We start from the raw sequence: 15389 nt of genomic DNA, 5'->3' as shown, positions 1-15389 counted from the left end.
GTGGAGTTAACCCTGCAAGGTAATTATTGCAGTTTATAAAAATCTGCAATAATTACACTTGCAGGGTTAGAAGTAGTGGGAGTTGGCACCCAGACCACTCCAATGAGCAGAAGTGGTCTGGGTGCCTGGAGTGTCCCTTTAGGGCAAGGCCAGACTAGGAAACAAATTCAGCCTGGGCATATTTTAATCATAGTGGAAAGGGGCAGGGTTGGGGGCCGGGTTGTGTCATCGCCAATTAACCCCAAATCTCCAATGACCCCCCAAAGTGAGCATGTTGTTTCAATGCACTTCCAGGGCAGCCTATCAGGGCCGCCATCACGGGGTGACAACCATGACGGTTGTCACGGGCCCGGCGGTCCTGGTGGGCCCAGACTGCTCTGGCAGTCCTGGGCCCCACTTTCCCTCTCTGCACACATAGATAGCGAATATCGCGATCTATGTGTGCAGCCACGAGCCCCCCGGCTCCCTGTTACCGCAGAAGGGGCCGAGCCAGGGCCACCATCAGGGGGTGACAACCATGACGGTTGTCACAGGCCAGGTGGTCTTGGGGGGGCCCGAACTGCTCTGGCAGTCCTGGGCCCCACTTTCCCTCTCTGCACACATAGATAGCGAATATCGCGATCTATGTGTGCAGCCGCGGACCCCCCGGCTCCCTGTTACCACAGAGGGGACCCAGCACACTGCCTCTACTCTTCTCTTCTAATAACTCTCGCGAGACCCGGTTACCATGGCAACGCCCCGCGGGTCTCGAGAGAGTTATTAGAAGAGAGGAGAAGAGTAAAGGCAGTGTGTTGGGCCCCCTCTGCGGTAACAGGGAGCTGGGGGGCCCCCCATGCCACCAGACCACCAGGGATCATGGAATCTCATGGGATCATGGGAGAAACATTTAATTTAATATAAAATTAATGGGAAAATGCCCCCCCCCCATTTGCACATTTACACACACACACACACACTGCATACACTAACACAACACACACTCTGCATACACTAACACAACACACACTGCATACACTAACACAACACACACTCTGCATACACTAATACAACACACACACTGCATAGACTAACACGACGCACACTGCATACAGTAATACAACACACACTCTTCATAAACTAATACAACACACACTGCATACACTAATACAACACACACTGCATTCACTAACACAACACACACTCTGCATACACTAACACAACACACACACTGCATAAACTAACACAACACACACTGCATATACTAATACAACACACACTGCATACACTAATACAACACACACTGCATACACTAACACAACACACCCACTGCATACACTAATACAACACACACAATGCATACACTAATACAACACACACACTGCATACACCAATACAATACACACACTGCATACACTAATACAACACACACTATGCATACACTAACACAACACACACTCTGTATACACTAATACAACACACAGACTGCATACACTAATACAACACAGACTCTGCATACACTAACACAACACACACACTGCATACACTAACACAACACAACACACACTCTGCATACACTAATACAACACACACACTGCATACACTAATACAATACACAAACGGCATACACTAATACAACATACACTCTGCATACACTACACACTAACACACTCACTGCATACACTACACTGACACACACTCTGCATTCGCTAAACATTAACACTCTCTGCATTCACTACACTAACACACACTCTGCATCCACTACACACTAACACACTCTCTGCATTCCCTACACATTACACTAATACAACACACACTACGTACACCAATACAACACACACTGCAAACACTAATACAACACACACTGCATACACTAACACAACACACACTGCATATACGAATACAACACACACTGCATACACTAATACAACACACCCTGCATACACTAACACAACACACACACTGCATACACTAATACAACACACACTGCATACACAAATACAACACACACACACTGCATACACTAACACAACACACACAATGCATACACTAACACAACACACACTGCATACACTAATACAACACACACACACTGCACACACTAATACAACACACCCACTGCATACACTAACACAACACACACTGCATACACTAATACAACACACACACTGCATACACCAATACAATACACACACTGCATACACTAATACAACACACACTGCATACACTAACACAACACACACACTGCGTACACTAATACAACATACACACTGCATACACTAATACAACACACACTCTGCATACACTAACACAACACACACTCTGCATACACTAATACAACACACACACTGAATACACTAATACACCACAGATTCTGCATACACTAACACAACACACACACTGCATACACTAACACAACACACACTCTGCATACACTAATACAACACACACACTGCATACACTAATACAATACACACACTGCATACACTAATACAACACACACTCTGCATACACTAACACAACACACACTCTGCATACACTAATACAACACACACACTGAATACACTAATACAACACAGATTCTGCATACACTAACACAACACACACACTGCATACACTAACACAACACACACTCTGCATACACTAATACAACACACACACTGCATACACTAATACAATACACACACTGCATACACTAATACAACATAACTCTGCATACACTACACACTAACATACTCACTGCATCCACTACACTGACACACACTCTGCATTCGCTACATATTAACACACTCTGCATTCACTACACTAACACACACTCTGCATCCGCTACACACTAACACACTCTCTGCATTCACTACACATTACACTAACACACACTCTGCATCCGCTACACACTAACACACTCTCTGCATTCACTACACATTAACACACACTCTGCATTCACTACACATTTACACACACTCTGCATTCATTGCACTAACACACACACTACATTCATTACACTGACATACTCTGCATTCACTATTCACTAACACACACTCTGCATTCATTACACACTAACACACACTCTGCATTCACTAAACTATGCACACACTCTGGATTCACTATACTGACACACACTCTGCATTCACTACACTAACATACAGTCTGCATTAACTATACACAGCATCCACTACACACAAACACTACATCCATTACACACATTCTAATTCACTTCCACTATACACACCACGTTCAGTCCTGCATCATTGTCAGCGGACTAGGTAGGGCGTGGGCGGACCCAGGAGGGAGGGAGGGGGGAGGGCCCCAGACCTTGTGCTTTGTCAGGGGCCCCAAAATTTCTGATGGCGGCCCTGCAGCCCATGAACAGAGTTCTGCTGAAGAAAAGGGCACTGTATTTGTTCTGAGCAGCGCAAACTCATTTAGTGACATGCCTGCGCTGCATTTGCTTGTGATTTGTCTAGTTGTCTCCGATGAACAAGGACAATGTATACCGGGCCTTAGAATGGCAGGACTTAACGTAATAAAGAATGGTCAAAATACTAGCCGAGGTCAGGGACACAGAAAGAGACACAACGAGGAAGCATGCCAAAGGTCAAGGATACCAGAAATAAGGGAAAGTCAAAATACAAGCTAAAGTCAAATACCAAAAAGAACCTAGAACAAGAACGCACTCTCTGACAACCAACTAGTGGAAACCACGACAGGGCACGGACACAATGCTATTTTGAGTTTAACCCCTTAAGGACACATGACATGTCTGACACGTCATGATTCCATTTTATTCCAGAAGTTTGGTCCTTAAGGGGTTAAATAACCCTCCTAAGGTTATGATTGGTTGCACATTGCCTTTGACCCCAAAACGCACGTGCGCTTTGTTTGCATTATGTCACATGCATGTCGGTGCCATCCTTGTTGAGGATGGAGGCGAGGCTATATTGCTTTGTGGGACCATTCATTATAACTCCACACCGGTTGGGGATCACTCCACAAGGGTGCTGAATGGCAAGCTGACTTGCCTCAGGTAAGTTATTTATTATTTTAACAGAGTGACTGCAGTGATCGGATGTGGCCACGCTGTATGGAGGCGAGGGGGATGTGGCAATCAGTTTCAGTTGTGTTGTGTTTGTGGTGTAATATGTGTGTATATGTGCAGTAGTGCATAGGGGCCGAGTGTGTGTTTAGGGAATGCAGCAAGTGTGTGCATAGGGGCTTTAGTGCATGTGTATATAGCTGACGTAGGGTGTATATGGGCTGTGGAGAGTGTGTACTTAAGGAATATAGTGTGTGTTTGTGTATGATCTAATGTGTACATAGGTAATCCATAATATGTATGGGAGTTGTAGTGTGCATGTCACAAATGTAGTGTGTGTAAGTTGTGCAGTGTGTGTCTATAGGGGATCTAGTGTGTGTAGAGGATCCAGAGTGTTATAGTGTATCTAGGGTTTGTGTGTTTATAGGGATGCAGTGTGTGAGTGGTGTAGTGTGTGTGTGTGTGTGTGTGTAAGGGTGCAGTGTGTGTGAAGGGTGCAATATGCAACTGTGTTGGGTGGTATAAGACTGGGAGCAAATATATAGATATTTTTTGTTAAAAAAACAAAACAAACAAAAGCAAGCAAACAAAACACTTTACACCCCTCTCTTTTTCTTAACTTTGCTCAGGGAGGGTGGGACATTGCAAGCCCTGTTGGTCTGTTGGAGTTCACTCCTCTCGCAAGCAATGCTCTGAACTGTCCAGCTCGCTAGAAGAATAAATCCTACTGGGTCCTTCTCTCCCCTCACTCTCCTGCAGTAAAGTGCCAGTGGGCCGGTGAGAGAGATTGTTGATCCTCCACCAACATTTAAAAGCACACTGCAAGGCTGTACATAGGACGGCAGGAGAGATTTTCTGATCTCCCCTGTCGGTCTTGGCCCATGGCTATCGTATTTGCCAGTTTGCTTAATGGCCAGTGTAGACTTGGTTTAAGGTAAGCTGACAGAAAGACTAGTAAACAATAGCAGAGAAGTCAAAAACCACTGGGTCAGTCCATGTCAATACTCTTAGAGGGGTTACCAGGGGTGACCACTTGAGAAAATATATGTTATTATTACATGTTATTATGCAAAAGTACTGCATATGTACAAGTATACACAAGAACATACACACTATACACAAGTACATACAATATACACATAAATACAACCAAATGCCCAAATATATGTACATACCGTGTTTTAAATGCCAAATAAGATGTTATGAAGGGAAATAAGTATATATCTCACTGACACACATACTCTTTAACAGACACACATACACTCTCACTGACAAACACACATACTCTTTGACAGACACACAAACACTCTCACTGACAAACACACACTCTTTGACAGACAAACATGCACTCTCACTGACAAACACACATACTCTTTTACAGACACACATGCAAACACATATACACTCTCACTGACAAGCACACATACACTCTCACTGACAAACACACATATACTCTTTGACAGACACACAAACACATACAAATTCCCTAACAGACACACATACAATTTTATTTTTTCAAATTTTACTCCACCCAGTCCTAATACCTTTGGGAATGCTGGCATGGAGTCTCTATGTCCCATTGGTCCAGTGGGGCTGCTGGGTTGAGCATGCGGTCCCTGGGGTCCAATGGGGCTGCTGGGCTAAGATCACTGCCCACTGCTCTCTTGCCGCCCGCGGCCATTTTTTTTTTACAAATTTTGGCGAAACACCAATTGTGTTCTTGTGGAACACTAGGGTTCTGCAGAAAACCAAGTGGAAGATGCTGCACTAGAGGGTTCCAATTAGAATACAAGCAAGTTGCCAAAGCCAAACAGAAAAACAAAACATAGAACTGGGAGACATGGTTTAAAATTTAACAGAGATCTTCCCTGGTTATTGGCTCTTATTTCTGCCTTCAGAAAGGTCTCACCAAGGTTGAAAAAGTGAGATATGGTGAAGTATATAAGCAAGACATTTGTACATTATGTTAGTTTCTGCCTTGGTGTATTTACATTTAGCACAAGAGCTCAGCATACTTGCCCATTGTTTCTCATTTGAGGACAACACATATTTCCATGCTGAAAGCCATGGTACAATGTTTTAAATTGCAAGATGTTGGTATTCTCAGGCAATATGGGACACATTTTAATGGTTCATGTAGTATCTGCGTAGGACAGCATTAAAAGACATTTCAACTTCCTGTTGAAATAATGGGCAGTTCATGAATTACATGTGTGTTTATATTTAGGAAACAAGGAGATGAGCTGAAAGCCCTTTGGGTGGTCTGCTAGTAAGAATAACCTGGAAGATGGTCCTTCCTTCTTCACCATTCCATTGGAGGTGGAGTGTGAGAATGAATTTAGTAACTGTGCAAGGGGTCATTTTGGATTTATTGATATCTAGTATCTGAAGTCTTTGAAATGCAGGTGCTCTATGTCCTTTTGAGTTTAGATCCAATGTGTTAAATTGCTAGGAAGAAAAAGTACCATATTTTAATAGCAGCCAGGGAGACGTAACAAGTGTAATTCATAAAAGTGATGATTTCTCTTAAAATTTGCACTTTTATATAGTTTTACTGAGAATTGCTTTTACCAGGATCCAGTGGCAGAACTACAATGGTCGCAGGGATCGCAGCTGTGGCTGGACCCGTCATTTCAGGGAACCCAGCTGCCATGTAGACCCCTGCTGATGTACAGACCCATACAGGCCCATTGGGATACTAGGAAATCTCAGAAAAAATAGAAAGAAATGGGATCCCTGTGAAAATGGGTGTAAAAGGAAATAAACATCACCTCCACACTGATCCCATGCACAAGGAGGGCACTCCAGCAATGCCCAATGGCTTAACCCTAGATACTAGCAACAGAAACAAAGAAGCAAAAATTCACAAACTGAATATAATGCTGACTGGAGATAATGACGTAGGCACCAAAGTATCCAGTGGTATGGAACAATGTAACCAGAGGGAAACCACTAAATATCTGAAGTAACAAAGTATCAACACAAAAATAAACTTACTCTAAATAATAATAAATACCGAACTAGCCTTATAAGGCTACTCCCATGCCTAAGTAAGTGAGGAGATAAAGTTACTAAACACTTATGTCTGCAATATTCATATAGCATTTATTATGGCCTTTTAAAGCATAGGGAGTTAGTAAATCTCCACTTAGTACCTAAGCACCAGACAAAGCGCCAAAGGGAGAAAGGTCACTGTCTAAAAGATTGGCAGCCCTAATAATCAAAAGTAGACAGACGGATAAAGTAAAGTAAACTAAAGAAAGCTTCTCTCCTTGTGAGACTTACTAGATAGGCATAGAAGAAAAAAGGTAAATCATAGATCATAACAAACTCCCATGCCTAAGTAAGTGAGGAGACGAAGTGCTCCAATATACATATAGGCTTAATCAGTCCTGGCCTTTTAATGCATAGGGTGCATTATGCATTAAAAGGCCAGGACTAATTATACCTATGTGTATATGTAGGAAGGGGTGGATCAATGAAATGAATCACCTTACCGGCACCAGTTAAAAAGGGCAGACTCACCTTTAAAAGGGAGTGGGTAAGCCTAGAGACTTGGCAGGTCATCCTGGCATGAATGCACGTCCAACTGCCTGCCAATCAAGCAGTCCAACAAAGTGTGAACTATGCTGGGAGCACTGTTTCCCTGAGCATAGTGTGAGTGTGTCTATTTATATGTTCGCTTTATGCTTTATGGGGACGCCAAGGAACAAATTGGGCACAATTTGTGCAGGACCTCAAAACTGGGACTGTCTGACTGAAATTGGAAATGTTGGGAGGCATGGGGAAAGGGAGTGATGTTGCCAACAGAAGCGGCCTGTCAGCCTTGCATCATTGCATCCTGCCAGTTGGGACAGTTCGGAGGCCTGTTTTCGCATCCTGTCAGAAGCAACAAACTGGGCAGGAGTGTGCTTAGAGAGACATTTCCCCAGGTGTGTGTGTTAAACTATGTGATGTTTATTCACTAAACAATGAAGAATGGTGAATTAGAAAGCTTAACAGCAAATCAAATCAGTCGAACTGCTTTTACAACTTACTTTTTATTTAGTTCAACCAAAGTTCACTGTTTAGTGGATAACCCTTATGTATTTATCTAAACCAGGGGTAGTCAACCTTTTAATACCTACCGTGCACTTTTGTATCTGTGTTGATGGTAAAACTTCCTTACCGCCCACTAGTGCCACAGTAACTAATTTTATAGTGCAAGTGTGATTTTAGAAAGGAGGGTTTTTAAAAAAAAAAAGGAACTTTTTTTTCTATTTTACTTTTTTCTATGTGTGTCTGTGAGGTACTGTTTGTAAAGGGTGCTGTGTGCGTGAAGGGTATAGTGTGTGTGTCTGTGTGTGTGTGTGTGTGTGTGTGTGTGTGTATGTAAAGGGTGCTGTGTATGTGTGAGGTATGCTGTATGTGGGTGAAGGGTGCTGTTTGTGTGTGAAGGGTATAGTGTGTGAGGGGGCATTGTGTATGAAGGGTGCAGTGTGTGTGTGTCAGGGGTACAGTGTATGTCTGAGGTGCAGTGTGTGTTGGGAGCAGTGTGTGTTAGAGGTGATGTGCATGTGAGAAGGGTGCTGTTTGTGTGAGGAGTAGAGTGTATGTAAGGGGTGCAGTGTGTGTGAAGGGTTCTGTGTGTGTGAGGGGGTCAGTGTGTGTGTGAGGTTGGCAGTGTGTGCAAGGGGTGCACTGTGTGTGTTAGAGGTGATGTATGTGTGAGAGGTGCTGTGTATGTGTGAAGGGTGGAGTGTGTGTGTGAGGAGGCAGTGTGTGTGAGCAGGCAGTCTGTGTGTGTGTGAGGGGTCAGTGTGTGAAGGGTACATAGGGTCTATGCTGTGTGTAGGTGGATGAGAAGTAAAAAACTATCTTAATGTCTCCCCATCCCTTCTTCCTACCTTTTACCAGGGTGAGGGGACATAATGCTGCAAGCCCTGGTGGTCCAGTGGTGTTCACTTTAGCCTACAGCTCCTCCGGCTGCAGGTTGACTCTCCTGTCCTTCTGCGAGTACAGCACTGTATCTGAATGTTGCTGTAGTAACTTGCGGCAACACTCCTACCAGCCTGCTCGTGAGAGGAACACAGATCCTCCCAGATCCTTCCCTCCCTCTGCTGGCCGGTAAGGAAGATCTTTGATCTCTTCACCAGCCAAAGAGGGCTTACAGCAATGTTGGCTCTGCATTGGCTGGCAGGGGAGACCATTGTTCCACAGGTTCCACAGGTTTTATTGGCAGCGTGTGAGAGGCCTGTGTGTAGTAGTGTAACATTTTCATTATCTTCTTGAACAAGCCTGTTACAGTGGGAGGTATGCAATCTAGAAAGGGATGAGCAGGACTTGGGAGGTGTGCCAGTGATGCAACCGTGCGTTTTCTGCAGAACCTACCACCGCCCACCTGAAATCTCAAACCGCCCACTAGTGGGCAGTAGGAACCAGGTTGACTACCCATTATCTAAACTGTCTGTTGCATTTCCTTCCAGACTAATGTTACAGAAATTGCAGATGTTACAGACATTTGTGATGACTGTGGGCACCAAAATTCCTTTTCAGAAGTATCTTATTCATGTTCTGTCAGTTTAAATTTATACAATGATTCCTCTTTTTAGTACATGTTGCCATGGAGAAGATTTTAAATGACACTATATGTGAGACAGAAAGGCAACAAACTTTTTTTTATTTTTTATTTTATTTTTCTTTGCCATTACACACTGAGTTTCTTATCATATTACCATCCTGCACTATAACGATACACTGGGGCCCACTCTCCAAAAACTTCTTTATACAGAATTCTCTCCTCTCTCGAGGCAAATTATTCTGAAAAAGAGGAGAGAAGGCATTAGCGGAACAAGAGCAGCTTCTGTAAGAAAAATCACCGTAATGAGACAATGTGGCAACCTTCTCCTTATTAATGAATGTTACAGGGATTTGTAATGTAATCATGTTAAACTGAGAACGGCTCTTCCTGTTCCCTGTGAGCCTGGTTAGTAGGCGAGATAGAGAGAATCTTGCCAGCAATAAACACATCAGGCAGGATATTGTAACAGAGAGCTGAGAAGCTTTGTAGAATACATGAAAATACAGAAATGGCAAATTAGAGGCTCGTTGTTTAGTTGGATTAAGGAGAAAAACATGGCTATAAGCAAACTCGAATCACTGCAACAGTTTGCTGGACAGAAGAGAGCGATGTCTCCGCGATTAATACCCTGTGGTGCCACCTTTGTTCCTTTCCCGGGACTTGAACCATCTCTTTTTGACGCTGGACAGAGGTAAATAAAAACAAAAACATTAGATATTTATAAAAACATATTTTTTTTTCAAATAAAACTTTTAATTGACGCTGAACAAGAGCAAATAAATGATTGGTCTCAATGGTAAATAAAGAATGTTGTCATGTGAGAAGTGACTTGAAAACTATGGGCCAAAATTTTACTGAATTAAGGTTGTTTTTCAGTAATTTCAATCTAAATTTTCAAAGTTGGCTACCACAACTAACTTAGTGAATTAACCTTTAAAAAAACAACAATGTACAGCTGCATAAATAGCTTGTATGTTGGGTTTTATAATGCATTTAAATGATTTGTGTATTGTTTTTTTATCAGAGATGGCATTTTATTTCTCTAAAACTGCCATCAAATTTAGACATGGTGACTGTGTGTGATGGTATCATGCGTCATATGTAGCATTCCTTAATTTTTAGAGAACTGTGAAATAGTACAGCATCACCTGGGGATGGACACAGCACTCGTGCATACCATATTTGTTGGGCTTACTTGTTGTGGTGGGCATAATGATAAATAATTTTTAATTTCATTAAACCATAAAGGACAGGAACTTGAAACTATACATTTACTAGCCATTTGGGGCCAGCATAGTGTATAGATCCAATATTATGTAGTATTCAATTGTGTTACGACAGGTGCATTGTGGCCAGAATATAATTGTTTCAATGAATGAACGATAAACTGGTCTGCTCTCGTGCTGATATTTTAGAAAACTGCATTGTTGAGGATGAGGAATCCTCTGCTTCTATATTTTATCACTGAGTCACGATTACATTATCATGGGGTTAATAATGTTGGAGAAGATGAGCTCCTCTCTTTACGAAGTGGAGAAATGCAGTTTTATTGATACATTTTTACATATTCATATTTCTTTGAGTAAGTTTCAGTGAGTGAGAACTGTTTTTTTTTTTTTGTTGGTATAACAGAAGAGTATGTGTATGTGTCACATTATTCAAAAATGAACTTTAACTTTAACACTGTAATAAGTCCTAATTATCTTTTGGTATAAGATCTTAGGGTCCCTGGCATAGAGTTGGGTAATGATTACGCAGACTACCATCTGGTATTATAACAACAGCAAAGATCCTCTGGTTTCTTCATAACCTTATTAAGAAGACAATAAAGTATTAACATAGAAAGTAACGTCTGTTAGTTCATAATTAGACAAGAAACAAAGGCATGGCTCTCATGTAAGTTTCTTACCATTCTGCACTAAATTAAACTAACTCATAATATGGTGATTACTTCCTCTGTAATTGAATAAACTTTCAAATATTTTTTTTTTCATGAATATTCTGTCATTTTTTTTCTTGTCAGCAATATATGCATCTGTTCCAAGCATGAGTAGATAGCCCCAGCTGGAAGCCATATTAGTCATCAGAAGGCATATCCTTATCCGGACTGCCTAATAAACACGAAAGCCTCATGCTAGCTATAACCGAATTCTCCAGTGGGCTTATGCTACAGTTTATAGACAGAGCTTTGTGCAGGTGGGAGGTGAAGAGGCAGCATAGCTGGAGACAAAATTGACTTTCTGTGGCACAATGATGGAACTATTCCTACAAGGACAACCTTTACATTGTGGTAGGAAAGTTTATTTGCTGATTGCAATTTTTATCCTACGGTTTCCTAGTTATGCCAGAGGGGAAAAGAGAAGTCCCTGATGGCTCACACGAAGCTTTCAGTTATCTCCTGTTGTTTTCATAAATATTGAATAATCTCTCAATCGTGATGTCTGAGTCACTTTAGCAAAGATTATAGTGTGCAATTCTTTGCGATTAAACATAATGATGCAATTTTTGGTATGTGTAAATTCTTCCTGCTGTAATCTATTGTTATTACATTTGGCATGAAAACTTGTTACTTACATCATATACTGAAATATGTCAGTCGAGGCAAATGGACACATAAATTGGAAACTTCTCTTACGCAAGACATTGTCACCACAAATGATTTAGGACTCTAATCTGCTATAGAAAAGGTACCATAGTAACATAAACAATGAAGGATACAAGTACACAATTTATACCTGCCATCTCCTTGGGCGATTAAAGCTAAACACTGTGTAGCCAATCCTTGGTGTCAACCATTTACACACGGACAGAGGAGCTTACTTAGGGAGTAGAAACAACTAGTTAATGCTGTGTGGTTGGTTAATCACTGCATGGGAATAAGTGAAGAGCATATACATGGGATATTTTTTTTCCAGCAGGACATGAGAAGAAGCTGCTGGGACTTGGGTCCAGCTCAGTTCTCTTCTATGTAATCCAGTATGTTACAAGGGACATTATCATTGTCAATATTTCTAAGACAAGCCCATTCTGTTTATCAGTAAAGATTTACAATGATATACACACTTTTACCCTAACAAGTACTGATATAGGAACAAATATTCCTCTAAAATGTTATATAAATCACCAAGTCCACCTTTGTTAAAGGTACAATCCAGATACAACATCGTATCTTCCTAATATGAGTGGACCTATTTGGTTCCTAAGTGTGATCTCAAAAAACTAAAAAAGAAACCGTTAATAAATCTTCTCTCAGTTCAAGAGTTTACTTCTACTATAAATCCCTATTTAGCAGATATCCCTAAATGAAAACTTGCAAGCATTTAATTATGCATTTTTTCATTGGAGTTATATCTAAAACAGCTTGCAAAAACAGCAGAACTCTAGGGAAAATACCCAATAAGGATATCTGTTCTAGCACATATGTATGTAACATCATCTTTTTAATATATAAGTATCACTAGCACTGTATGCACTTTTAATAATGTAAATATACTAGCTTACATGCACAATAGCTATACTATATCACTTTAATTTTATACTAACTTCATTACCACTATAATTTTCAAGCCTTGCTTGCCTTTCCAGTGCCTTTCCAGCACCTTTCTAAATATTTTGGAGGGGGAGGAGCCAAGCGGACGTGCCGTCACTACTTGGGGGCGTGACGAACTGGACACGCCCGCAGACCACTCCCTCCTACATTCTAAACCCTCCTTCCGACCTGCACGCATGGGAGATGTGCGGCAGGGTCGGAGAAGCTGGGAGGTTCCGGGCGGCGGGTGGGTGACGATCACGTGACTGTGTGACGTCACTTCCGCCAACCGCCCGGTCGGAAGCAAACACTTCCGCCAACCAACGCTGTCCACCAATGAAGGAAAGGACAAATAAAGGTGCCAACATTATTAACCTATTAAAGGTATACACACATATCCCCCTGCACACACAATATGTAAAATTGAATTTGATTGGACAAAATGCACTTAGCTCATTAAAGGGGAAGACCCAAGTGACATTTAAAATGGAGGATTCAGAGGACCAACATTACAGCTGACTGAAGAAGCTCTATCTGAGAGTGAAACGCGTATTGGCCATTTTTAAAGGACTTTTATTTGAGGACTTGTATCACCTTTGTTTTTATATTGATTTTATACCAATAAATTCACTATTTTTATTTAAGACCTCACTGAAGTTATTTTTGGAGCCTCCAATGAATCCTCACAGGGGTAGTGCCATCCCCATCCAAATTGGCACAATACCTATATACCTAGAGCCGGGATTCATAGGCTCAGGACCAGGTGAGCACCACATTTATTGAACACATATTTGTGTTTTTTTTATCACCATAAATCTACACATTGGTCTGCTTTCCTTTTTGTATTTCCGAGAAATTCTCCAAGCCGAAGTAGGAGGGTGGTGCTACCATAACAGCACACAAGCCTTAATACGGAGCCAGTGTTTCCTATATACAGGCTCCCTGAAATGTGAGTGTATTATTCAGCACAATATTTTCATCATCACTGCAAGGTCATTTAAAGTACCATCTGCACTATATTGTATTTTTTGTATTTTATTTTGACATGTACTCCATGTTGTACCATTGAATGAGACTATGTTTTGGTACGCCATATATGTGTTTGAGTGCTCCACTTATAGGTGTAGGTCCTTGTCACTTATACCGCACCTATATTTACTAAATTTGTTCAGTGGAATAGAGGATATTTCCACACTAGTGTATTGAGCTGCCTATAAATCACTTTTTGACTCTTCTGAGCACTTTTGTCATACATACTCCTCCGTAAAAAGAGGTAACCTTTGATTGGTATTCATAGAACTCTTGTCTGCTGCCTTTGCATGTGCTCATCATCTAACCCCATCCAGATTTGATGTGACTGTCCAAACACAAACTTCCCAATGCAGCTCAATGAGAAGTCTTTGGTCTGGGCAATTGCTCTCTTTTGAGTTCAATGCAACTAAGCTAACCAAACCAGGAAGGAACAGGAAACAGTTGGCTGCTTGAAAAGCCAGTGGGGTGTAACTAGTATAATTTATACAATTTCTATTGAAATATGAACTTTTTCCAAAATGAAAAAATAGGACACACTATTCAAACATAAAGCTTTTCAGGAAGCTAAAGTCATTTAGGGGTCTGGCAATCACCCATTAAATGTCTAACTTATTGTCTTAAAGAGTATCAAAAATCCAGTACATGCCATAGCTTTTGCAATTTCCAGTATTGCAGTATCCTAATGGGTAAAAAATTTAATTATAATAAATATCGAACAGAGTGTTATTGTACTCTGTAGAAACCGTTTTTTTGTTTTTCTTTACTCTAATAGAATCAAATATTGAGTTGACAATGGGTGCAAAAATTGTGTTTGGGTGCTTATAAGTGATAGGAACACATTAGTAACATTGAGATGGAACAAGTTTACTGAGTGTGAAGCAAAGAAGCAAATTGTTTTGCCACAATATTCACAGATAATTAATGTTAACTGTTAGCATGTTAATTAGACATATTAATAAACTTTGGAAATACGATCTTCCTCAAAAGATTTACTTTTTATCCCCTTACAGGAGGAAAGTTGAAGAAGAAACTAGAGTGAAAAATAAATGCATGGAAATTGCAGTTGTGTTCTGACAGCGAGCGTGAAGCAGATTCTGTCATTTTATTGCAAGTCTAATGTTTTCTTGTAATAAAAGAACAGCAGTGGCATTCAAAATGTCCCTGTTGGCAAATCCAGGGTGTAATAAGGATGGAAAGAAGCTTCAGATGAAAGGGGATCTATATCACCAAGCACACCTATAATCATTGCATAACAGACA

At 41.1% G+C, this 15389-nt stretch overlaps 1 protein-coding gene across 3 annotated transcripts in view; it reads left to right on the top strand.

Moving 5' to 3' along the window:
• Positions 1 to 15389, top strand: part of LOC134568170 (potassium channel subfamily T member 2) — a 465676-nt gene that overhangs the window by 104562 nt on the left and 345725 nt on the right. Inside the window, exon 1 of one of the 3 annotated variants that reach the window (XM_063426527.1) lies at positions 10124 to 10260. The exons of the other annotated variants lie outside the window; for them this stretch is intronic. Coding sequence (XP_063282597.1) covers positions 10124 to 10260 — 137 coding nt within the window. Of the gene's footprint in view, positions 1 to 10123; positions 10261 to 15389 lie in introns of those variants that run through there. 3 annotated transcript variants of the gene reach the window in all.

Source organism: Pelobates fuscus, chromosome 7, assembly GCF_036172605.1.
Source record: "Pelobates fuscus isolate aPelFus1 chromosome 7, aPelFus1.pri, whole genome shotgun sequence".
NCBI classification, from domain to species: Eukaryota; Metazoa; Chordata; class Amphibia; order Anura; family Pelobatidae; genus Pelobates; species Pelobates fuscus.
Note: the sequence above shows the minus strand (reverse complement) of the source record. Positions and strands in the feature narration are given on the sequence as shown.